This window comes from Hippoglossus hippoglossus, chromosome 1 (genome assembly GCF_009819705.1).
Source record: "Hippoglossus hippoglossus isolate fHipHip1 chromosome 1, fHipHip1.pri, whole genome shotgun sequence".
NCBI lineage: Eukaryota > Metazoa > Chordata > Actinopteri > Pleuronectiformes > Pleuronectidae > Hippoglossus > Hippoglossus hippoglossus.
The window spans coordinates 7648441-7675318 of record NC_047151.1 but is presented as its reverse complement, the minus strand read 5'-3'; the positions used below and the strand labels follow the sequence as shown (position 1 = coordinate 7675318).

Below are 26878 nucleotides of genomic sequence, written 5' to 3'. Positions count from 1 at the left end.
AGCTTCTTTGTGTCACCTCCAATTACACCTTTAAACAACAGCCTCAAATCCAACTTTTTAATTTTCAAGTTCAAATGAATTCACACGTCACGTTATATAATTCTCAACATTTTGCACCGGGGGTTGAAAACACTTCGTCTGCAAGAGAAATATAAAGCGATGACTCACTTTTAAAAGAATAATAATCTCATATTTGCGCATGGCGAGACACAGGGCCTGGTGGTGGTCTGCTGCCTCTCTGCCGAACTTTCCATGTTTCTTCTCTGCGATGACGATGCCAGCGGTGGTGTTAGTCCCAGTCGAGTTGGTGTCATACTTTCCTGTGCAGCTGCTGTGTGGAATATTTCCCTGTGTCTTGACCATAGTGACCATCGACACGCCATTCAGTGATGCATTTCAGCAGACTACAAAGAGCTTTGATGACACACACACACTTGTTTTTGTGCTTATAGTATTTCTGGAGATACACGTGTATTTTTATTTCATGATTGTTTTTTTAATCCCAGTGTCAAATAGCAGGGTTACTCTCTTCTTTTGACACTTGATATATGTGGAGCAGATTATTATTCAAAGAGGTCATAAAAGTAGTATAAAATTAGGGTACAAAGCACTTGTACAAAAAAATGGCAGTTAAAAAGGTTTAGTATAGAAACGGTGTACAAACCGCATAAAACAGATAATGTTGAATTAAAGTGTAAGACTAAGTGATTGAGGGACGGCACGGGAAAATAGTTTCAATCTATTTTTAAAGCAAGGCATGGTTGGGGCAGATTTGATATCCGCTGGGAGTTGTTTCCAGGAGTGGGCAGCAGAATGGCCAAATGCCATTCCCCCTGTTAAGATTTAACAGCATGTTGCACCACTAGTGCCACTCACTATACCTTCATTCACAAGATGGCCCCAGACTTTAAAGCTCATAATTCAACCTGACTCGTTGAGACACAGTTGCGCAGTCATTTTCCACTTACTGTGCAAGTTTCTGCCCAATGAGGTGACTAATTAACAGATCTACTGACTTTTCTTCCTATATCAGCAAGTTGTTTTGCAATACTTGGAAACGCATGTGATGGTTTGTGTCATTGAGGTGACTGTACACTTTCCATTGGACAGAAATAGTCGAATCAGCTGGTGACTCCAGCTTTGCACAGTGCTGATATATATGAAATATGCATCACAACAGTCACTCATACAGAACCCCTTTTTTTAATAATAATATGATAATATGATAACGATATGTCACACAACAGTCACTTGTATGGAGCCCCTTAAGTCCCAGAAGTGATATTTTTTTAATGCACAATATAACGTTTTATCAAGATATCGATATTATAATTTGATCACAACTGTTAAATAACTTGCACACCACATAAACTAGTAAAGACCTGATGAACATAATATATTTATTTATTTCTATAAACTATTTCTTTATGTTTCTATTGTCTTTCTAATTTGGTACATTAAACATGTGTAGATATTTATTCATGATTTAATCAAAGTAAATGAATAAAAGACATTTTAGCATCAAAACTTTGTGACCTTGACCTTTGATGGGTTTGAAAAAATAAATCAATAGTACCCTGCTCCCTACCAACTTGTGTTAAACTCCACAAGTTTAGTCTGAACTGCCACTGATTACAATCCACCCACCTACTGCTTCATAGCTCAGGTGTAATGCTTGTGTCATGGTTTGAAGTTTCATCGAGATCTTAAAACTAAAAACTTAAAACTGGCATTTATCCCAGTGTTTCTCTTCTCAGTTTGAATCCACAAACAGACAGTGTGTGGCTAAACGACTGGTGGTCTGGGATGTGGGGGAAAGGGGGGAAAAGGGGGAAAAGAGGGAATGTAAAAGTAGGTAAGGGGCAATGAGGGAAAGTGGGAGGAGTGTGTCTGGGTGTGCGACTGTCATCCCATTAAGGGGAGTAGCTGTGGTGTTTTGATCGAAATCCAGTAGATGTGGGAGAGAAGAGAGGGGTGAGAGTGAGAGAGAGAGAGAGAGAGAGAGAGAGAGAGAGAGAGAGAGAGAGAGAAGGAGGGAGAGAGAGAGAGGGAGAAATATTTCCACCCACCCAACAAGGAGACATACTCATAAACAGCAAGCAGACCGAGTGAGAGTCAGAAGGACAGAGGATCTCAGGGCAGCAGCAGTTCAAACAGCGAGGCAGACAGAAACAGTTTCATTGAGAGAAGATGGTTTATTAAAGGAGAAGGAAAAGTTTAACAGACACACTCTCGCACACTAATAAACACAGAGCGTGCCACCCAGACAGAGACGCAGCTAATTCCGAGAAATATCAGCATTAGTAAGAGAGGAAAAGTCTAATAGGGACACATATACTGCTCTTTCTCCCCACCATCACACACACTCACACACACTGGTGCTGAGTGTGTGTGCTGCCCAGCGTCAGAAGCCGGGTTGTTCAATCCCAGCAAGTGGAACATCTGGGAGGAAGGAGCGGGCGAGTGGATGGATGCCTTCTGCAGACTCAGTGGTCTGGACCCTCTGTGGGTGAGTTTGTGATGCGTTCACTGACCCTGGAATCTCATTTATTTACTGTGTTTGTCTTTTTCTGTCATGAGCAGATCGCGTAAAGCCTTCATCCAGTCCAGTGATAGTGAGTTTAAGTGTATAAAGTTTATATAGAGTGGATTTTTGTTGTTGCTCATGTCACCTAGGCTAAGAGTAATGTTTATAAATGACTAAATGTTTATGTAAATGTTTGACTGTGTCTTTCTGAGGCTGAATCATTCACAAATTGTTTCTGGAAATTGAACGTCTTTACACTGATTATTTGCTTGCTTAGTCTTATTAACATGTTTTATTTTGACAATTTATATGATTCGATGAAATATAGTATTAGTGTTAGCCACATTAGCATGCAGGGTCCTTGACCATCAACTAGGCTGATATTTGCATTCAACAGGTTTTTACCATCCTGCTGAGAGTTTAAGTAAACAATAAGATTGCAACTTTTTAACTTGTGTGGGGGTAGATAATGTTTGCTGGCAGCACTCAGCAGCAGCACAGAAAGAAACTCAGCATAGGATATACTGAACTTATCTGTTTGCACCATGTACAAATCGGAGTTCATTAGCAAGCCAATCCAACTGGGAGACTTTGGTCTATGCCTGAGTTGTGTTTACCGTCACTCTGCCCTGTGATTCAGCCCAATGAGATGCTTAACAGTCAGGCTTTGGCACACTGAGCCGAGCTGCTGTAGCTGGACAGGTTTATTAGACTTGTATATCAGCAAACCTCCACATTCTGAATCCCGGCTCGAAAAAAATAGACGAATGGCCGCGATCCAGCTGGTAAATCCAAAATTACAAAATCCCAGCTCGCCCCCTTCACCCCACCGGCTCCTCTCTCCCTCTCTTTCTCATTACAGCTGCGGCGCTGCGTTTGCCTCTGCAAAACAGCCATTGTCGAGAAAGTGAAAGTAAACTGCGAATCATCCTTCTGCCCTGAAAGTTCAAAGTGCAGATGCGATGCTCTTAGCCACAGAACATCCTTTAAACAGCGCCGAGGACTGTTTTAAAAAGATTTTGTTGCCTCTGGTCGGCGCCGAAGCTATCAGTTATTAGCGGCGGTAATCAACCTTTTGCATACTTTAGGTGAGGCGTCACTGCTGACGCATTAGTCACAGCTGTGGGGTATTGCTGTGGGATTATATGGCTTTAAAACGGAACTCAAGCATGTTCAGTCCAGGAGCTAACAGCACATTTACTTTCTTTCACCTTTAACCAATCCATCCTGTTATTTAAACAAGAGGTCAGGGTCTTGGTGAAAGTGTCAGGAGAGGGACCGATGCTCTCTAAAATCACAGAGTCCTTGGTTCTTACATGACAAATACTATTGGTGCATAATGCTGCTCAGTCCTGTTTTTCTAACAAACAAGGTGGAAGATTTCACTTATTTAGCCTTATTATTAGCACGATTTGCGTTATAGGGGGGTTATTAGGCCGGTATTACAAAGCAGGGGACATTAAGCAGATTCGCCGTACAAGTACAAGTCTCTTTTCTCAACTTTCACATCACAGTGTTTGTCAGGTAAAAATAGACACCTTGCCGTGCCCAAGCTGCTGGCATCTGCTAGTTTACTGCCAGCATTTCAACCCAGGGTGAGAAACAGGGTAAGCACTGAGCAAAATGCACAAGAGAAAAAGCCCAGAGTGTGTTTGACAAGTTGGATCTCTTGCATCAAAGTGCCGTGTTCATCTGCCTGCCACTGACCACAGGAGTCAGAGGGGTCTGTGAAAAACAGCCTCCCACTCACTGCTTCTCAAGAGATTTATCACTTAAACACGTTGCAGTGCATCAGCGTTCACAGAGACCACTCTACTGTGCAGTATGTGCAAAATGGCAAGTTTATTACATAACCATAACCAGCTACGTTATAAGGATTTATGTGGGAATACCTGTGCTTTACTTGTGGTGGAGTTGGGACAAGCTTTCATTTGAACTCAAACGGGTTGGCGACAGTAAGTCCAATGATTCAGACGCCTTGTGGATGGAAGCGCGGCAGCCATTGATGGTAAACCTGTATTAATCACCATTCATGATGAGACACGCTGCCCTGACGTGCAGCAGCATCAGTCAGCGCGAGGTGAACATCTCACCTGCCGCGCTTCACTCGCTGCGTGGATGTTGGCACGGTTGTTGCATAATGATCCTGCAGCTGCCACCAATTGTGGCCTCTCTCTCCCTTATCCAATTTGGGAGTCTACCAGCGGGGCCAGACTGCTCTGCCATACTTGAATCTTTAAACCACTTCCTGTGGCGACTCCGCAGGGCATTCTTGTTAGTGCAGCCAGACACCCTGCCCCTCATTAGACCAGTGAGGTGATAAACAAGACAAGCAACAACAACAAGTCACTTAGCTCCCTGGAATTCTTTTTTAAAACAATAGATGACCTATCCTGGTTCCGCTGCTGCTGCTGCTGCTGCTGTTGTTGCGTAATCTCACACATTTTGGCAGCATTTGCCCAACACACCTCGTATGCGTGGGCTTTTATTGTTATTAGTATAATCCTTGACCTCACTGTTTAATGTGTTGACAGTTTTTATTGTTCTGCTCAAATTAGGAAACAGGTCAGAGACACAGTGAGGAAAACTGATTCTTTTCAGCAGAACAAAGGCTTCTTCCAACTCGCACTCTCTCAGGATTGGGGCCAGATAGATTTTCTGTAAACGTACTGTGGTTTCACTTGCCACTGCCTTGATGGATGAAACTTAGGACGTGCACAAAGTCTCGATTCTCTTGACTCAGCTCTCGCCAGCTGTGTCTTTCATGATGATGAATATAATCTCACAGTTTGACCTCAATTCCAGACTCATGAATACATTCTCTTTATCAGGTTTTTCTTTCTTTTTTTTTACTTTTCTTACATTGTGTCTGTTGTAGGACTGGAATCGAACGTGGTACACGGCCAACCCGGACCTGACTCAGTGTTTCCAGAACACGGTGCTGGTGTGGGTTCCCTGTATCTACCTGTGGTTTCTGGCCCCTTTCTACTGCCTCCACCTCTACTGCCATGACCGTGGACGGATTCAGATGTCCTGCCTCTGCTCCTCTAAGATGGTGAGACTTCACACAGTCTTTGGCCGTTCTTCAGTGTGTATTGTCCATTTTTATTCACATAAATGAAAACAGATGTGCAAATGCAGATGCAAATGTGACGGCACGTCCAGTGAGATCCTCCAATCAGATTCTCATTCATTTCCTGTCCTGTTCAGGTGTTGGGCTTCCTGCTGGCCTCCTTCGGCTTCGTGGAGTTCTTCTATATTCTGCTGGAGAGGAGTCAGGAGATCCACCAGCACATGGTCTTCCTACTGAGCCCCATCATACGCAGCATGACTGTGGTAAATACTGTGGTTCCTTAAACTAGCATTTACCCACACATTTGCATATATCTGCCCAAATTGGATACAGATGACTTTACGTTACATTAAGATAACGTAGGCAGTGGCTTCAATAAGATAATGCAGGCCTAAAATGTATGTGTATAGAGTTAACACTATTAAAGAACAGGAAAACTGCACATTCAAGATACCACTGTAATCAAACTGGGTGTGATATAAAGCCAACTATGTTACAGGGCTTTAACCATAACTCTCCACTTTTAGCTGTTAAACAAGACTGTGCTTTCATCCTACTCATTGACTATAAGTGATTTATGCAACTGTACAATAGTTTACTTAAATGTATTTAGGGTTCTTGTATGAAAAAGGTCTCAACCATGGCCATTGATTTGCAGCCCAAATTACACATTTCAACATCCCCCCCCCCCCGCGCGCGTTGCTCAGGGCAACAGAGACGTGGGCATATTTCCTCGTGAGTTCTGCTTGCTCACATGTCAATGTGCAGACACATGAAAGAATATATAGCGCACGTGCAGTATGTGGGCCAGACATTGAGGCGCAAAGTTGCGTAACAGGGACAGATTTATAGGCAATGTACACATCACAGTAAAACAAAACCTTTCTTAGACCGTTACTCACCAGGGTACAGAATATACAGTATATGTAGTGACATGAATTACTGTTTGATGTGGTTCAGTGTACATATATGCAAAGCTCCAGTGCAATTAAATGTGATTGTTTAGGTGCTTTGTCAGTAAGAGACAATATTTACATAAATCAGGATATTTCAGGCTAAAACTCAGCATGATTTTGTATAATTACCCCACATCACAGATTACAGGCCAGTCAGTCAGCTGGGAGCACTGGCTGTTGCTGCTTGTCCGCTCGAGAGCTTGCGTCAAGTTTGCCCATTAATGCAGCAGCTGTGTCGCTCAGTGCGCATTGACTAATCATGTGCTTTGAATGAGCTTCATATGAATCTCTTCCAGCCTTTATCTTTAAACAACACAAAACCGCTGAATACAATGGTGATGACTCGCAGTCATAGCGTATGTTTAACCTAATTACACAGAGAGATTCAGCCTTTAAAGGTTCTACAGGTATGCTGTTGGGCCTGACGCCAGTTTCTTCTGTTGAGCGCCATTGTTCTGACCAAAACTGTATTTAAGGTGTTTAATTGCACTGCCTGTACAGAAAGAGAGAAAAGACCAAAAGGGCAAAACACTCATCCAGGTTACTTTGGAATAAGAACCCGAGGTTTAGACTTAAATAAAATAAACCCAAACTATATGCAACAGCTCAAATGACTAAAATGCTCCAAATCTGTTCAGAACTAGTACATATTTATTCTGTCTGCTCGGGTCTTTAATTTTTACAATTGTTGTTTGCCTTTTCCCCCTCCTTACATCTTGAATCAAACCAGAATATTCTCCCACCACCTGGATCAGGCTGGTGTGTGAGGTGGGCTACAGATCATTATTTATAGAAGATAAGGACCAGTGTGCAATCAAAGAAATGTTTTCAGCAGCATGTGTTGATGGAATGTTTCTGAGAGCATCGACCCCACTCGTTTTTAAATGATGCTTAAATGATGCGTAAGCACAAACAGAAGAAGGGCGCAGCTCACAACATGGGTGGCATGACAAGTTTGAAATGCATGTTTATGCTGCGCAGGAGTGATTTAAGAATTACAATGCAGTTCAGCCCGGATAGGGGGGGTTGCTGTAGTCCAGTGAGTCTGTGAAGCTGACCCACAGAGCTGGAGAGCCTCACTCACAAAGCTCCCTCTCTCTGCAGCCCAGCACAGGTCCTGCACAGTCTCCCTCTCCAAGTCAGACAGCCTGGCCCACCTGTGGTCTTTTCAGACTCCTGAGTAAATACCAGCACTTGTTTGGGTAAAAATACATCTCAGACGCCTTTTGTGTAGACGAATACATTTTTAAAAAAAGTTTATTTTAAGGACGTCATTAATCACTCCCGAGGGCCAGACAACAAACTACCAGCACGTGGCTAATCTTTGAATCTACTGGCCAGATCTATCTTTATTATCAAAGCATATAATTTTCGGGATGTTGATTGTAGCCACCCACCACCAGCCGTTCTCTGGGTGCAGTCCGGGAACACTGTGCTCTTGTTGCTTCGACCAACTTGTTTTGTTGCCCTTCGACTCGGGCTGATGTATGGGAACGATTTTGCCTGAGTCAGGCAGCCCACAGGAGGAATCATGGTCACTAGCGATGAAAGTCATTGAAAGTACACACATGACACTGACTATAATCAGCAATAACATTACGTAAAGCTCCAGTTCCTTCCCCAGCGCTGCACACATTACACCCATGTAATTATAAGGTAGGGTTTTGATTTGGGGCTGAGTGATGGACTTAGTTCCACCCACTGACTCGTTCCAACCGACGGGCTGATGGTTTATATCAAGATGGCAAGTCAGAGCACAGGGCTATAATAGGAGGGGCACTGGAAATGTATGGTTGACCCAGGGTCAGCTATACATTTGCTTTCACTACTTTACGTAGAGGTTTGTATTTGGGCTGATGCAGCCTCAACCTCCTCACATCCGGACTCAAAGACCCAGAAGTCCGGAACAGAAAGTTCTTAGTTCCACCCACGGACTTGTACAAACCGACAGGCTGATGGTTTACAGCTATAGGGCACGTCAGAGCATAGGGCTATAATAGGAGAGACTCTGGCAATGTATAGCTGAGGTCCAGGCCCCACCTAAAGAGCTGTTGGTTCATTTAAATATCAAAGCTGCTAGTAAAGCAGTTCTCTGGAGTATTTTGGTGTCTTTGAGCTCTTTGTTTTTGGTTTCCCAGTATGCCACTTTAAGATTTCTGTACCACTGCTCATTTGAAAAAGAGAAAATCTGCACGCCCAAAGAGCCACCATCTTAAATACCCACAATCCATTTTGAACAAACATCGTGATGTTTCAGCAATGCAGAATATATACATTAGATCACATTAGATATCATAATAAATAGAAAAATCGTATGCAAGATATAAAATATAAACTCACATATACAATTCATGTCACATCGCTGATATTACATTACAGGTTAAAGGCATCTCTGTCTGGTTACATGTTAAAGTCAGAGTAACACCACAGATCAACATTCAGGTGGATGTGTAGACAAATATCTAGAGAAAACAAGAGAGAACATACAGGACTCATGATAGATGAAGTAAAGTCACAACAATGGTGTAATATCAGACCTTAATCAGTCTTCATTTAGACCTTTTGGGGCTAGAGTGCCCATTGTGTGTATCCCAAAAAGTTAATGTCCCACTGCTGTCTTTGATCTGCAGCCCCAGCACCACTACCTGCCCGCCACCAAACAGTTCAGTTAAAGACAAGCTGCTGAACACAGTAGAGCTGAAGAGTCAGGTATTTAGTTAGGAGGTGTTGGGGACCGAAGCAAAGCAAAAAGAAGAATGAATATCAGACTTGATTCATTGTTCAGACACAAACAATTCATATAAATACAAATCTTGCTTTATATCTGCTGCATGAATAACAAGCACCTTTTACCATCACATTCAACATAACAACTTTGTGGTGATAATATATGAAAGTACTTGCTAATAGAGTAATTTTAGGATGTTTCACCCTTAAAACATAGAAAATTCCTAAACAATCACGTGCTTGCCGTCTGCATGTTCTGCCTCGTGTGCCTTTGGCTCCAACATCCCAGAGACGTTCGAGTGGACTGGGGACTCTAAATTCCCCATATGTATGACTGCAGAGTGGCCTACTATCTACATTCATCCTTCGATGCACTGCCAAGAAGTATGAGGGAAATGTGAATGAACAAAAAAATGAAATCGTCACAACACTGAGTAAACAGGAACCCTGGATGTTGTTTATATCAACCAGAGAGATTTCCAGCCTCTTGTACACATCTCCACCTACTGTGTATCAGCTTGTTGACTGGAAAGACTTATATAATTACCAGACCGCTGTAGTTTATATCAGGACGATGCTGTGCCTCATCCCATAGTAACCAATATGTTTCTTATTATTATGCCTAAACCAGCAATCTCGCCACTGGGTGATGAGCTAGTATGACAAAGTGACGTCTCACTTGGCCGACCACTTAAAGAGGAACCAATTACAGAGGTTCAATAACAGACGCAGGATTTCTATGACAACAGACAGATAACTGGAACCACTGAATGAGGGAAAAAAACACTATATACGCTCTATCTTCTTTGTTAACTGAAATAGTAACATTGAGCAATATGTTTAGGGTACGCAGCACACTATACATGTGCATTTCTTTATAGGCGGAAGTCTGCCAAGTCACATCTGTCCCTGCGGCCAGGGGAATCCCAGAAACCCAAGTGCTTTCTTAAAACCACCATCGCCTACATTAGATCAGCATAAATCTGACTCCATCCTCTCTGCTCTGTTGAAAACATTGGCAGCTAATACAGGGGAGCTAGTGCTTCATCTCCTGGGGCATCATTTCCCTGGAGTTACTTCATGTTTTGAAAGAATTCTTCACAAAAGAAAAAGAAAAAAAAAAAATTTGGTGTGAATTTACTTCAGGACTTTTACTACTTGGAAATCATGTTTTTTTTTTTTTCCTGTCCTTGTTTTTGTCAGTGGAGTATTGGCGCTCTGCTCTCTGGCTCCGAGACAGATTTATTTCCTCTCTTGTGAAATAAGAACCACTCATGTGAATTCTCTAATTCAGTCCTTTCTGTCTTTCTGTGTCTCTGTCTAGATTCTGGCCTTATGCATCATCCAGTTGGAAAGAATACGAGGCTGTCGCTCCTCGGTGTTCCTCTTCCTGTTCTGGGTCTTGGCTGTCGTCTGCTCCCTGGTGCCTCTCCGAGCGAAGATCCAGCTGGCCATGGACGAGGTATATAGTTAGCCTATTATTAAGACGTAATATTAACACTGTGCTGTATGATTTAACATGAATAGAATCTGCAATATAATAACACACGCTGCTGTATATTACAGCCCCACAAAAGTACCCTCTATATCGTAAATCAGGTATAAGTTGCAGCCAAAGTGTGTTTTTCAGTTTTGAACCCGTTGAACCTGCAGTGTCAAAACGGTGTGCAGGGATATCTAATCAGGTCTACTTCTACCCATAGTCTAGACACAAGACTCCAGGCGCAAAACTGGAGATATCCCTGTGTCAGCAAAGCATTTCTTTTTCATCCCCCAATTTGAACCAGGGTAACCTAAAGTTAACCAAGTGCTGGAGGATGACACTGCCAATTCTGGTCAAGCCTGTGTGTGTTTAAGTTTCCCTTTTCTTCCTGTGTCTCCTGTCAGACACTGCAATCATTGTTGCATGGGATAAGTTTCTATTTAAGCGCACACAGGGCCGTGGGGCAGTCGCATTTGCATTTCTATAAAAAGACACAAACACACACACATCCATATTTCTGTTTTATCGTCCTCGGTGTGACATTCCCACACTGCTTGGGGGAGAGTAATGATGGCCCTGGGATAACTGCTGGTGAGACACGGCTGCCCAGGGTCAGACCAGAGGAACGTCAGCGCTGTGTTTATGGGCCTACACTGCTGTAAACACAGCCAGATGGAAATCTATGCATCCACACATAATACCCTTTGGAATGTAGACATAGATGTAAAACCACACGTGCACATCCCCCATAACACACGTGACAACATTTGTATTTCTCCTCCGTATTGAATATTAACGTCTTGATCCATATCATTCATTCATTTTACTTTTCAGCTCATAATACCATCCAGCCACCTCTTCTCCTCACGGGCAATAATAATGTATTTCATGCAACGTCATGTGTCAGACTATTGTTAGGCAGGTGCATCAATGTAGCAGGGATTTTTTTTCACCTTCTCCTACAGATTAAAGATATAATGTGTCGAGTAATGAACTGTGCTGGATAGTGGATTTTGTTACGGTTGTACAGACTAGATGTTAGCTGATACAACCTGCTTGTGTTACCTTATATATTTTGTGTACAGTGATGAAAGTGGTACCGATCTTCTCATCTAACTTCCAAATTCCCCCAAAATGTTTTTCTAACTCTTGTCAGAGTTTAGAAACCAAAGTAAACTTTTAAGCCCCCATTTTACTCTTTCCTCACGTATCCCAACCAGTTTCAGATTTTATAAAATAGCACAACACTTTTTGTCAGTAGTTTTTATATATTTGAACATATACATATTGTAAATATGCATATGCTTAACAATAGGTGCTGTAATGTTGTAATACAAATGATGCAGCACATGTCAGCAGTTCTCTGTGTGTGATTCACGTTGCTGTGTTGACGGCTCGAGTTGACAAAGTTCATATTTGTGGACCCTTGGCCATTCTTGGTCACTTGACCTACATTTTTCCCTACCACTCTCCAACCATCCTGGCCCTTTTTTTTTTCAGCGTGTGGCCGGATCCATTTGTACCCTTCATATCTCCTTTCTGAGCACAGCACCACACTTTTCAGAGAAACTCATTTTACTGTTTACCATGGCTCTGCTTTCCATGGGTACCCATACGGCTGCACAACAGGCTGGCTGTGGCAGGGGTGTTGACCCAGTAGTAAACAATGACTCTGCCAGAGCCCGCAGTTTCTGTACGTCAAGAATAACACAGCAGCTCGACATTTCACAAAAGTCACATAGTGGTTAATATCACAGCTGTTGCCTTGATTGAAAGTAAGAGTGCTGGTTTGTAAAACCACAATCTCCCTATTTACAGATACGTCCGCTTAGCGTGACTGAGAGGCAGCTTTAACTATCGCTTCATTTATATAAAGTAAGCCATTAAAGACTTTGGGTTTTCACTCTGATTTAGATTAAACGTCCAAAATACCATTTATTGTGTCTGTGATCTCGGTGTATAAACTCTATCCTGTGCTGTACAATGCACAAGCATGGGAAAAAACATAAAGTGGAACTAATGGCGTTGTGGATCTGCACCCGAAGCCACAGGATGCTGTGTGATTTGTTAATTATTGTTGAAAGACATAAAAGGACATTTTGATCCAGTTGAAAACCTTATGCCTGGATGTAAGTTCAATGTTATTTTTTCTTTGGCATTTGCTTGGCCATGAGGCCAATTAATATTTTTCATAAAAAACACATTTACGAAACTAGTCTGGCATAGTTTAAAGCAAATAAACTGAAAGAACTCTTTTTTCAGACTCTACTGCAGCCTTCTTATTCTGTGTTTTCTTACTTATTCCACAGGGCATTGCCTCAGACATTGTACGATACCTCGCCTTCTTCTCCTACTTCACAATCCAGCTGGCCCAGCTCTTCCTGTGCTGTTTTGCTGACCAGCCTCCAGTGGGAAAAACAGTCTTGGAAAAGGTAGGCAGAGGAGAATGTGTCCCACTTCCGTCAAAAACGTCCATTTACAAGGGATGGAAAAATGCCTGAGCAACTGTCTTGTGGTTTCAGCTTTGTTTTTGTGAGGACACTTTTCCCTTTTGGAGGAAATGATGATGAGTAATTCACCTCCCTCCCTCCTTTCTCTCTCACTTCACCACTTTAGCTTCCTGTGCGAGGACTGTGGATGCAGGGTGTGAATCTGTCTTTGACATTGCTCTCCTGCATACCATCAACACAACTCACTCACTTCCGCATCGGATAACATCATGACTGCTGCTTATGTCAGCCCTTATTTAATACAGATCCCATCAAACACAAGCCTGACAAGAACCCTACAACCTCAAAATATCTAGGTACTGTTGCAGAGCAGCTGACAGGTGGATGACATTTTTTTTTCTAATCAATCAAATAGACGTGCGGTGTATTGTTTCCCCGGTAATAAACAAAATAGCTGGAAAAGTCCCTTACAAACTCTTGGCGGGCGGCGGGGAGGCTGTGGGTGCAGAAGCCACAGTCTGGCGTGATGGACACACCCATTGGTCGCTCCTCGCTGCGTGCTCCTCTTCTTCCTCCACCTCCTCTCTGCCCCATGCTCTGGTTAGAGTTACTCACAGGAAGAGGGGAAGTGAGGGGATGAAGGGCAAGAGTGCTCATATTAAAGAGAGCAAACACCACGTGCGGGGGTGGCAGGGTGGAGGAACGGCATAAAGTACGCGTGAGAGCACAAACTTTCTGTGTATCTGGCGTGTGTGCGTCTGTCTCTCTGTCCACCCGTTGGAGAGTTTGTGATGACACATTTCCGCTGCCGTCTGCACCAGACCTCAAAACGTCATCTTTGCCCGGTGCTAACACTGAGCTCTATTTATTCTGTCGTGTGGGAGTTCGTGGCCTCTTCTCCCCACAATGGACCACCTGATTGTACAGCGTTGTTTGTGCACATCAGCATTCTCAATCTTGACCCCTTCACAAGTGCAGCATTCAACCACGAACCGACGGCCTCGCTGAAGCTTGTGTGTTTCTTGAACGCCTCTGAGTGTCATGAGATTTACTACGAAAACAACAGTGAGTCTGGTCTTTAATCTGTTGCAGAATCCCTGTCCCGTGAAAGATGCTTCTTTCCTGTCAAAGATCCTCTTCTGGTGGTTCACTGGGTAAGGTGGTTCTTCAGAACCCTCTCATTTTTAGGCCCTCGGCTGACTCATTACTGTGACAGTTTGTGCTTGTTTACAATAAAATGCGTGTTTGTTTGACGATTGAGCGTGAATCATCGCTGTGCTCCCTCTGCAGGCTTGTTGTGAAGGGCTATCGCAACCCACTGGCAGCAGAGGACCTGTGGACCCTGAGGCAGGAAGACACTTCAAACAAGATCATGTCCGAGCTCCATCAGGACTGGGCAGCGGAATGTGCCAAACTTCAAAAGTGAGAATTGAACTGATAATTGATGTCTGATGGTTTCAAAGTGAATCCCAGCATTTAAGTGTTGATCAAAGTCGAAAGAGCAGAGGTCGAGACATCCAGACCTTTTGTCCCCGGTGCAGATCAAGTTCCAAAAGATCCTACATTTCCACAGTGCAAACAGTAGCATTTAATTGCATCATCCCTGTGTGATTAACACACTCTTACAACACAGACTTTCTCTTGTGAAATTTTAGACTCCAAAGTGTAGAGATTACGCTGAAGACATCAAAACCCCATTGATTTTCTCAGACTTTAAAAAGCCTCTTCCAGAAGTTATAACATAACTGTGTCCTCGTGAGGAACAAACTGACCTTTAATTTATTTAATCCCCCGTGATAGGCTTCCTAATCTTATATGTGTATTAGCCTAGAGTTATAACATGAATGTGTGGCAGAGGACCAAACTTCACAGGGAAACAACATGCGCAGGGCGTGCACACGTTGTCCTCCATGTTTCCTCTGGCTCGTATGTCCTGCTGTTTTGACACGAGCTTGTTAACCACTACACAGCTCTCACTATTGTCATGGTTTAACAGCCAAAGCATCAATTCCATTTTATTGCGACGCGGTCACACGTTTACATGGTGTTAGTTGAATTAATGACCCAAGCAGAGCATGACTTAGCCATGATTGCGGTAGATTGAATTTGGTACGTCTCATTACCAGAGGCACTCGAGGCCAGAAAATGGGTCCAGAGGAGTCGCTTGAGGACACATTGGACCCTAATGTCAAGACAAGAGCCCTGTGTCATTTTCAAAGCTTGTTAACATGAGCCAGTTCTTTGAAGATCTGCCTTTAAGTTATTATGTCATTAAATTATGTCTTTTACTGCTGCTGGCAGATTCTTCAGTCCATCAGTGATGGCTAATAAAACCCTTTCTTTTTTTTTTACAAAATGTGTTTTACATTAAAGACTTGAAAGGCCCCAGAAGCATGTCGGGGCATCTCTGACACAGAAGTCTTGTCTCTAACTACTTGTGCGTTTTCTCCCACTGGCAGGCAGGAGAAGGCTTTGGCGTCGGGTGTGGCGTTGGGGGGCAGACTGCCAGACCAGGCTCAGCTCCTCAGGAAGCTGCAGAAGGAGCAGAGCTCCGGCTTCTTCCTGCTCAGGACACTGGCCCGCAAGTTTGGTCCATACTTCCTGACCGGTACCCTGTGCATCATATGCCACGATGCCTTCATGTTCGCCATCCCACAGGTGCTCAGGTGAGACATGAAGTGGGAGCGCGCTCTCTGTGTCTTAGCTTAGCTGCACCTCAACCCAGTTCCATAAGGTTCAGGCCCCCAAAAATGTCTCTTACTGAATTTTTGGGTCATAGATATTGTTGGGATTAGCACAAAGACAGAAATCAGGCAGTTGATTATTAGACAATTTTAAGAAAACTGCTCAAAAGTATAGCACGTAACCGTGTCATTATATTTGGAAAGAAATGTTGCAGTGTTTTTCACATATAACTTTTTCAGTGCTCCACAAACCAAATGGCATTGCATACTCTGTATTAAGGAAGTTGCAGCCAGTATTCCAAACCTCAGCTCCTGGATGCACAGCACTCCAGGCTAGAGTATAAAAAGGATTTTATAGTGGGTTTTTTTTTTAGCTGAAACTGTCCAATTCAATTTATATGATATTTGATAATTTATAGAAACATGGGTTTTGAAGATTGTGGGGGGGAAACCCCAAGATACCACAGTCTAGATAGATAAATAGACATGGTTGCAGAAGAAACTCCAGATATGTCACCTTCATTTTTCTATTTAAAACGATTTGTTATACCGACAGCCAAACAACAACAGAGGCTGGCAGCAGTGAAAACAGGTCACGGCTGACCCGCCACCCTCCACACCGTCCCTCTGGCCAGACTGGAATGTTGTTGTTGATGCACAGCACAGAATCAGTGGAAGTGTTAATTATGGTCATGGAGCTGTGAGCAAGAAAAGTAGACGAGACCGCAGCCCTCTGTGCTCCAGTACGGAGGACAGGCGGAGAGCGAAAGGAGGCTCTAAATGGCAGCAAAGCAATTGGACCACAATAAGGGAGCCGCTGGCCAAGTGTGAGGGCAGCACGGCCACAGGCTGAGCACTGTTGTGCAACCCGAGCTTGCTTTGTGCAGACCAGTCAGCCAGCAGCCACAGCAGCGCTCAAGGCCGTTGGTTTAAGACACACAATGAAAGTCAAATAATAACCAGATTGAATGAAAAAAACACAGCAAAAAACTGTGTTGACAGGGTAAAAGCCCCGCCTGCATCTGATTTGATTGGTATCATTCGCTGCTTTCCAGGGAAAATCACATAAGGTTTTGATAAAGTAAAGGCAGTGACTCAAAAGTGCACTAAAGGGTCAAACCAAAATGTTGTAAAAACATATTCAAGCTTCTGATAAACCTGTTTCCATCTGCTTCTCCTCTACCTCAGTCTTCTTCTGGATTTCATGAGAGACGAAGACGCCCCGCTGTGGAAAGGCTACTTCTATGCCACCCTGATGTTCCTGCTCTCCTGCCTCCAGTCGCTCTTCAACCATCAGTACATGTACGCCTGCTTCACAGTGGGAATGAGGGTGAAGACAGCTGTTATGGGCTTGGTCTACAGGAAGGTGGGTAGATCTGCGTCCACAAGACATGTAACCTCGAGATGTGACATCAATTATGTCTCAATTGGCAAAAACAAAAAGCCTGCTTTGCTTCCAGACTGGAAACTGTACGCAGAGTGTAATTAAGTGCTCTCCACCTAAGATGTATGATCGTCGGAAACCTTTATGAGGGTGTCAAATTATATTGTACACAATGCACTGAGGGCTAAACGTCTTTGTCTCTTTTGTTGTCACTCCAGTCTCTGGTGATAAACAGCGCTGCCAGGAGGACGTGCACCGTGGGCGAGATTGTAAATCTGGTTTCTGCAGACACTCAGAAGCTCATGGACTTTGTGGTGTACTTCAATGCTGTCTGGCTGGCTCCTATTGAGATTGCTCTTTGTCTCTTCTTCCTCTGGCAGGTATGTCCAAGTGTAGTATCTTCACAATGCCTCCCATTCATGCACAAATGCGTGCATTTTACTCAGAAGCCCTTTGACGTGCTTTTATCCCTTCTTTTATTCAGCATCTGGGCCCGTCGGCTTTGGCAGGAATTGCCACTGTCATCCTAATTTTTCCACTCAACGGATTCATTGCAAAGAAAAGGAGCAAGCTGCAGGTAAAAGCTGTTACTGGAATCCTTTGCTCCTTCGCTCCAGTGAGGCTGACATCTGGCATGTTGGGTCAGGGAAGCCACAGCTGGTTTAGATAGTGGCTGAAGGGCAGTGTGGGTGTTTGGCCTGGATGGTACATTCTCCCTTGTCCTTTTGATGTCTGCCCCATATAACACATTTGAAAAACAATGACAGGAAAGGGTGGGCAGTAGGAAGACATCATTTTTCATTTCTTTGGCAAAACAACAGACGGTTCTGTAAATTTGGATGCCAATTTAATCGAACGTTGGCTTCAACGGAGTGACCACATTCCTGGCCCTTTGTTGTTTCCTTGTCATAAAAAATCACTAGAATGTAACAGGCAGTAAATTCTTGCTGAATTAAACAACTTCTGTGATGTTCAGGAAACTGTAGCTGTAACAAGGGCAGACCAACCCATGTTCACAAATGTATGGATTTGCTTTCGTCTTAATTGGTAATTGGTAACTGTAACCCAGTTTCAGTTTAAGATATTTTATTTCAATCATAAAATGTAAAAAGAAAATTGAAAAACACATTCTTTGTGGTCAACAGGAGATCCAGATGAAGTTCATGGACGGCCGCATCAGACTGATGAACGAGATCCTGAATGGAATAAAGATCTTGAAGTTTTACGCCTGGGAGAAGGCCTTCCTGGAGCAGGTGTTGGGCTACAGAGAGAAGGAGCTGGAGGCTCTGAAGAAGTCTCAGATCCTTTATTCCATCTCCATTGCTTCCTTCAACTCCTCCTCTTTCCTGGTAAGAGCAGGAAACTGAAAGAACCCCTGATAAAGAAACTAATTCCAAAGTTGACAGAGGTATACATAGAGAGAGATACCTTCGTTGCACAAAAAGAGAAAAAACAGTTGTTCATTGATTGTACTAACATGTGTGTTTACCCAAAGCCTGATATAGCTCTGTCCTTTGCACTGCTCTAGTTCCAAAGTCCGTCTTTGTTTGTCTTACTTGTTTCTTTGTTAAGTACTTTGTAACATTGTTAAGCGACGTACTGGCCTATATAAATAAAGTTTTCATTATTATTATTATTATTATTATTATTATTATTATTATTATTATTATTATTATTATACGCATTCTGTCTGTAAATCTAACTTTGAGCATCTTTTCTTTCTTCTCAGATCGCCTTCTCCATGTTTGGAGTCTACGTGACGCTGGACGAAAGAAACGTCCTCGACGCACAGAAGGTCTTTGTCTCGATGGCGCTGATCAACATCCTGAAGACGCCGCTCAGTCAGCTGCCATTTGCAATAAGCACAAGCATGCAGGTGGGTAATATTTCACATAAATTCTACTGACTGCTCTGAGATGTTTTCTCCTGTTGCAGCAAACAGGTCAGTTAACTAACCACTGACTCTGTTTCAGGCTGTGGTTTCACTCAGACGTTTGGGAAAGTACCTGTGCGCAGAAGAACTGAAAGTTGACAATGTCTCAAAGGATCCATTGAGTTGTGGTAGGAGCCCCACCCGTGCATAAACTATTACACTGCATGAATAAACTAATATACTGCACTGTTTAGTGTCACCAATTTCCATAATTTGGTTCCTATACTGTCTGAAATCATGGGCTGTCATAATCGATACAAGCAGCCCGCAAGATTTTGCTGTTTATATCTGTGGAGCACCACAGCCCATGTGCACTCATGTGCACTGTCACTTCCTGGGTCTCGGCCTGACTGGTAGACACGTTAATTATAGGATGTTCCCATTTAGCGGGTGATCGTAAATCAGAGCATGAATTCAGACGTATGATTTATAGAGAAATAAAAAACATATTGCGCTCTGTGTCTGTAATCTGTCAACACTTCCTAAAACAGCTCGTGAAAAAGCAACAGCTCTGTAATTTGGATGATTAAGCAAATTCTCTTGTAATTATGCCCAGACTGCTCTCTGACAAGTCACTTCAAGGGAGGAATTTTATTTTGAAGGTTTGTTTGTCGCTCAGGTTGAAAGAACCTGTTCTTCCTTTAGTGTTTATTGCAGGCTGTATTGAGTTCACTCAGTGTTTCTTTCTCGTTCAGAGGGGGAAGACGTGGTGATCAACAACGGCACTTTCAGCTGGTCTGCAGAGGGCCCTCCGTGTCTGAAAAGGTAAGAGCTGTGAAAAAGAACAAAAAAAAGAACCTAAATCAATAAAATTAAGAGACACTTACTGAATAATTCCCGTCCTTGTTGACAGGATCGACATCCACGTGCCACGAGGTTCCCTTGTTGCTGTAGTGGGACATGTGGGCAGTGGAAAGTCGTCTTTGTTGTCCGCCATGCTCGGAGAAACAGAGAAAAGAAGCGGTCAGGTCGTTGTCAAGGTGATGAGCTCATGTCCCATGTGCAAGATCTATTCGTAGTTTGCGGGTTACATTTTAATAAATATTGACAGTCTCTCTTTGGACGTCTGTCTCCACAGGGCTCCGTGGCTTATGTGCCACAGCAGGCGTGGATCCAGAACGCCACGGTCCACGACAACATCCTTTTTGGACGTGAGAAGCTGAAAACATGGTACCACCGTGTGCTGGAAGCCTGTGCTCTGCTGCCAGATCTGGACATTCTTCCTGCTGGAGATTCTACAGAAATCGGAGAGAAGGTATGCAAATGTTTTTCTCTTTTAAAATAAACAATTAAAAAGTCTTTCTCGTCTTGAAAATCATCTGAGTTATGTCTGAAATGTTCTCCTAATCTTGGTCATGCAGGGACTGAACCTCTCGGGTGGGCAGAAGCAGAGGGTGAGCCTGGCCAGGGCTGTCTACAGGAAGGCGGACGTGTACCTGCTGGATGATCCGCTGTCTGCTGTGGATGCACACGTGGGTCAGCACATCTTCGACAAAGTCATTGGACCCAAAGGAGTGCTCAGAGACAAGGTAATGCATGTAACAAAAGCTGCACAGTGCAATTAACCCTCTACAATTCAGCTGCAAAGAGCCAAAACATGGTTTTATGACACCTAAACCACTTACAAGCACAAGTCCAGTGCTATTGTTATCATCGCACGGAAGCCACCACTTTGCTGACACTTTAGTTTTTTATGAAAGCTTAAATTTAGTGTTGGATTGTGCTTACATCCTATATTTCTGACCTGTGCGGCTTGCTGTGCAGACCCGCATCCTGGTGACCCATGGGATGAGCTTCCTGCCGCAGGCCGACCTCCTTCTCGTCATGGTAGATGGAGAAATCACAGAGAGTGGCTCCTACCAGGAGCTCCTGAGCCGCCACGGTGCATTTGCTGACTTCATCCACACCTTTGCCAACACCACAGAGCGAAAAGAGAGCGCCATACAGAGAGGTGAGGAGACGTTTCAGCACAAAATTCAAAAGACACTGTCATGTTCATTGCACTATCATTAATTTTATATAATAGAGTAAAGTGTACTTACATGTGCATTGAACATGTCCTTTTCCTGTAGCCGGTTCCAGGAGGTCCAACGCTCGCCTCAGCATGGTCGACTTCATGCCGTTCTCCAGAGACCTGTCCCAGGAGCAGCTCATCGGGTACTTGCATGCATAAAGTGTCACAAAGCTGTGTGGCAACCCTAGCATCTTTTTTATGACTGACTATTGGCTTCTCCACATTCTCCAGGGGTGACACCACTAATACCAACCTGCAGAATATGGAGCCCGTGTCTGAAACGGACCAGGAACAGATACCAGAGGACTTGGGCAAGTTGACCGTGGTTGACAAGGCCCACACTGGAAGGGTGAGTCTGACAATAGCTTCTCCCCATAAAGATTCTGTAACCAATATTCTTATATTAATAATTAGATCAAATGACTCAAATGAGAATTAGCATCCAACTTTGCAGTTCCCCTCAGATCCTTACTGATTTACAGCTGCCCTAGCCTTGTTTTTTTGGTTTTCTAAGCCACAACTTATATATTTTAGTTTACTCTCAGTTATTCAAAACATTTTAGGCTGCAGCAAGTAGCTTTTTTCAGTAAAAAAAAAACAAAAAACTGAACACTTCCTCGTCATCACATAACAAACACATTTAGCAAATAGCTGGTGGACATAATTTAGCTTTAAGCAACTAAAGAGACAGATTTTCCTCAGAAGTAAAGGGAACAAAATAGAGCTAAAATGAGAAGGAATATTAGACTTCCTTTCATCTGGTGACCAGAAAGGCAACACCAAATATAAGTCATTCAGTCGTTACAGATTTGATATTGACACACAGACAAACAAAAGGTTCCTTTAATTCCTTGAGACTGACAAGTATTTTTGTGTTTTTCTGCAAAAGGTGAGGTTGGACATGTACAAGAAGTACTTCAAGTCAATCAGCTTGGCCATCATCATTCCCATCGTCTTCCTGTACGCCTTCCAGCAGGGCGCCTCGCTGGCGTACAGCTACTGGCTCAGCATGTGGGCCGACGACCCCATCGTTAACGGCACTCAGCTCGATACAGACCTGAAACTGACTGTGTTTGGGGCTCTGGGCTTTGTACAAGGTCAGTTAGTCAATGTCGTGAGTCCTCAAGGACAAACACTCCAAATGTTTGAACAGGTCACATTGGTTTATAATGTCTGGCTCTGGTTTGATCGAACGTCTCTCCACTTTGTTCAGGTATCGCTATCTTTGGTACAACCGTTGCCATCTCAATCTGCGGCATCATCGCCTCTCGCCACTTGCACATGGACCTGCTGATCAACGTGCTGCGCTCACCCATGTCTTTCTTTGAGTGCACGCCCAGCGGCAACCTACTCAACCGTTTTGCCAAAGACATTGACGCCATTGACTGCATGGTGCCCGACGGCTTGAAAATGATGCTGAGCTACGTCTTTAAACTCATGGAGGTCTGCATCATCGTGCTGATCGCCATGCCTTTCGCAGCTGTGATCATCCTGCCGCTCGCCTTCCTCTACACCTTCGTCCAGGTACATTTCCCCCCCCTGACGTTTAAACTCCCCGCCAATGACTTTGATCCTTACTTTTTCTTTGAGAGCATTATTTTAAACATGGACCACCAAGAGCTGGGTCCCATTACTGTGTGTTATTGGAACGCTCTGAGTTCCAAAACCAACCCTTCTGATTTTGCCTTTCACATGTATTTTGTTCCCCCACCTGCTGACATAGATGTTACATGCATTCACTATGAATTATGGGAAAGCCCTCAGCGCTCCCCTCGGTTTCACTCATTAAAGCTGGTGTTTTACTTTTCCACTGTGGGCTACAGAGCTTCTACGTCGCCACATCCTGTCAGCTGCGCCGGCTGGAAGCCGTGAGCCGCTCGCCAATTTACACCCACTTCAATGAGACGGTGCAGGGCGCTGGCGTCATCCGGGCCTTTGGGGAGCAGTCCAGGTTCATTCTACAGGCCAACCACAGGGTCGACTTCAATCAGACCTCCTACTTCCCCCGATTTGTGGCCACCCGGTGAGATGATTCGTGATTATGAATTATGAAGTCTTTCGATTTAATTCTTACATTAATTTGTTCAGTTAACAGAAAAGCATGGTAATGGTTCAACAAACTGCCTCTGGTTTTAATAATCAGGAGATATTTTGGAACTTGTCAGCCCACAACTAAATCATTGTTACATCCACAGGTGGCTGGCAGTCAACCTGGAGTTTGTGGGTAATGGCGTGGTCTTAGCTGCTGCCATTCTCTCTGTGATGGGAAAAAACACACTGAGCCCGGGCATCGTTGGTTTGGCTGTGTCACACTCCCTCCAGGTAAGTGGCTCTACCTAGGTGCACACACACACACACACACACACAGACACACAGACACACGCATGCACGCACGCATGCACGCACGCACGCACACACACACAGTGTCCAGCGTATTAACAACCCTCCAGTGGCATGTTGCATGTGGCAATGAATAAAAGACTTTGAAGTAAACTGTGCTGTCTTGGATTCTGCAGGTGACTGGACTCCTGAGCTGGATTGTGAGATCCTGGACCGATGTGGAAAACAACATCGTTTCTGTGGAGAGAGTCAGCGAGTACGCAGAAACTGCTAAAGAGGTACACAGAAATAGAATCACTACCTAGCACACAGAAGAATCCAACAATGTACAGGAGAGGGTCTTCTCTGTTCTGAACTCACCCTTTGTTATGGTCTCATTTAGGCCAGTTGGAGTATAGAGGGCAGCTCCTTGCCCCAGGCCTGGCCCCAGACCGGCACCATAGAGTTTCAGGACTACGGGCTGCAGTACCGTAAAGGCCTTGAGTTGGCTCTGAAAGGCATTACCTTGCATATTCATGAAAGAGAGAAGGTGAGTCATTTAATGTGATACAAAACACACAAAATTTACTTAATCCTGGATCACTCAAATTGCAGCGTAATGTCATACTTAAATTCTAACTAAGAACCTCTTCTCACAGGTTGGAATTGTGGGTCGAACGGGTGCAGGGAAGTCCTCACTTGCCCTGGGAATCTTCAGGATCTTAGAGGCGGCGAAGGGAAAGATCTTCATTGATGGCATCAACATCGAAGAAATCGGACTCCATGACCTTAGATCCCGCATTACTATCATTCCTCAGGTATGACAGTAGAAATAACAAAAACTTAGTCCTGGCTTTCATCATATAAACTGTTTGCAATAGCTTCAATCTGTATCCACTCCGAAAGAATCCGTTCCAAATTGTAATAATCCTGTTAGCGGTCCGAACAGCTCAGTGCTGGATAACAGCTGCTCTCCTCTCTCCCAGGACCCCGTGCTGTTCTCAGGCTCCCTCCGGATGAACCTTGACCCCTTTGACACCTACACTGATGAAGAGATATGGAGTTCATTGGAGCTTGCTCACCTCAAAAACTTTATCTCCAATCTGCCTGACAAACTCAACCACGAATGCTCCGAGGGAGGAGAAAACCTCAGGTACGACACGTTGCAGTGCAGATACACAACCAGCTATTTGTTTTTGCCAAGTCAGTCATTGTTCAATTATTCTAAAGAGATCTACACTAAGTTCCAGGATCAGTCCCCGTCTAATATGTGATTCCACTCGTCCCTCTCCAACTCTCCTTTTGTCTGTGTAGTCTGGGTCAGCGCCAGCTCGTGTGCCTGGCCAGAGCCTTGCTGAGGAAAACCAAGATCCTGGTGTTGGATGAGGCGACAGCTGCTGTGGACCTGGAGACAGACACACTCATCCAGTCCACAATCCGCACACAGTTTGAAGACTGCACTGTCCTGACCATCGCTCACCGCCTGAACACCATCATGGACTACACAAGGTACGTTTTAATCCAAGACAATTATGCATCAAGTCAAAGGTAAAATGGTCAACTGGTCAGTGACAAGACATTTATCAAGTAGAATATCTAAAGTTTAATGACTGCCGATTCTCAAACGTAAGTTTGCTGATTTTGTCTGTTTCCTGTCACTGTAACCTGAACACTTACCCATAGATAGACATTAGTATGGATTCTGAAAAACATGTACTGGGGATTTATCTTAAATTTGACACTTCACAAACAAAACAGTAGATACAAATATTATTATTGTCCAAACAAATTAACATTTAGTTCCAACAATTAAACGATCAATAATTTCAAAACGTCTGTATCCTTTTTTTGCTGCTCCACAGAGTGATCGTAATGGACAGAGGCCACATTTCCGAGATGGACACTCCAGCCAACCTCATTGCACAGCGGGGACAGTTTTACCGAATGTGCCGGGAGGCCAGGCTGGTCTAGGTCTCTGCTGGAGCCTCGTTCCTTGGAGCTGGTGATGTGGCGTGCTGATGTGGCACCTTACTCCTGTGGCTCTCCAACACATGTTAAATCGGGCCATTCCCAGATTTATGGCAGCTCAGAACGCCTCTCCACGAGGGCATTGTGTACGAATCCCAAGAGCAGCTGCTGACGCAGTCCCTACAGAATTTGTTTGTTTTTTTAGCACACACACTCAGACATGCTGTTGTAAGTCAGGAAAAGACATTTGTTAACTTCAGATGATGAACATTCAAAAGAAGGCTACAGTCGATTGTTGAGAGTCTCCAAACTATAAATATTGTATATAGAGTAGTGGAGTCAGTTTATTCCATGAAATGTTTAAGGCAAAGGCTGGATTGAAAGAGTACCACAAATATTAAGGATTTTCATTTTTTTTTTAATGGAGGCTATATTATTTTTATAGTTTTTGTAACTGTTTATAAAGCACATGGCATATTTTTGATGTTCTCTCAGGCTTAAATGTTGACGTTTACTCATACTTTTTTAGCCTTGTATACCAAGAAAGAGGCAATTTTTGTTATTGTTATTAGATGGAAACCTATTCTGCCATCTTGTCCAAGAAACTGGGAGAGGAAACACTCTGACACACTAACCTTCAAAAGGTTCAGCCTGGCGAATGCGAGGGGAAGTGAGTTTTCGCAGCCTTCGGGATCCGAGCTCGAAGACGCCAATTGGGAGTTTTTATATGTCAGAGAAAAAGAGGACAACACTGAATTGAGCCAAAGCATTAGCAACAGTCCAACTATGTTGTGGCTGTTGTTTATTTCTGTCAAAGTAAACATATAAAAAGGTCAATAGAGACCTTGCTGGTCAGACTTAACCTGACGCCGGTAGTGAAAAACCACCATGAATGAAGAGAATGCCTCTTCAAAACAATGGTGATGAATCTTTGTGTGATTATCTCTCTGCCTCCACCGCACAAATTCAGGCTGTACACACATACACATGTGCACAGAGTATAAAAAAACATCACTATGGTTTTATTGGTGCTGACATGTCAGACTGTATATAGTCCACGTTGACCTTTAGTCTCGATTCGAGGAAAGAACCCTATGAACTTTTCAAAGAGCAGAGGCATTTGCTGTTTTTGTCTTACTGGTTTAGACAATATATTCTAAGAGAAAGCCTATAGTTTATTTATGTCAAACGACAAAATGTAGTTCCTTCAAATTCTGAGGATTTTTTTATATTTATACTTTTTATAGCAAGCTTGTTAATTTTTCATTGACTATTTTACTGTAAATGTACTGTCTTGTTCCATACATCATGCTGGATAAATAAAATGTATTTGAATCCATGCGTGAATTTGTGTCTTTTT

General features: G+C 43.5%; 1 protein-coding gene across 2 annotated transcripts; it reads left to right on the top strand.

The window, feature by feature from the left end:
* The first annotated feature begins 1902 nt into the window (after window positions 1–1902).
* On the top strand, window positions 1903–26857 carry abcc6a (ATP-binding cassette, sub-family C (CFTR/MRP), member 6a). Of its 2 annotated transcripts, XR_004614739.1 has the most exons (32): window positions 1903–2509; window positions 5406–5582; window positions 5738–5863; window positions 10608–10745; window positions 13076–13198; window positions 14309–14370; window positions 14507–14638; window positions 15676–15882; window positions 17089–17266; window positions 17503–17664; window positions 17769–17861; window positions 18430–18633; window positions 19014–19160; window positions 19258–19345; window positions 19913–19982; window positions 20071–20197; window positions 20296–20472; window positions 20579–20746; window positions 20982–21168; window positions 21290–21374; window positions 21463–21580; window positions 22121–22328; window positions 22445–22755; window positions 23055–23254; window positions 23427–23553; window positions 23748–23849; window positions 23954–24100; window positions 24210–24368; window positions 24537–24703; window positions 24865–25059; window positions 25413–26113; window positions 26163–26857. XR_004614739.1 is itself a non-coding variant. In XM_034594034.1 (31 exons), exons 1-31 carry the CDS (start codon window positions 2468–2470, stop codon window positions 25519–25521), a joined length of 4536 nt encoding a protein of 1511 aa, XP_034449925.1. In that variant the 5' UTR covers window positions 1903–2467; the 3' UTR covers window positions 25522–26857. The 2 variants fall into 2 exon arrangements, 1 of the variants encoding a protein (XP_034449925.1); XM_034594034.1 differs by having other exon boundaries at window positions 25413–26857.
* Window positions 26858–26878: the final 21 nt, after the last annotated feature.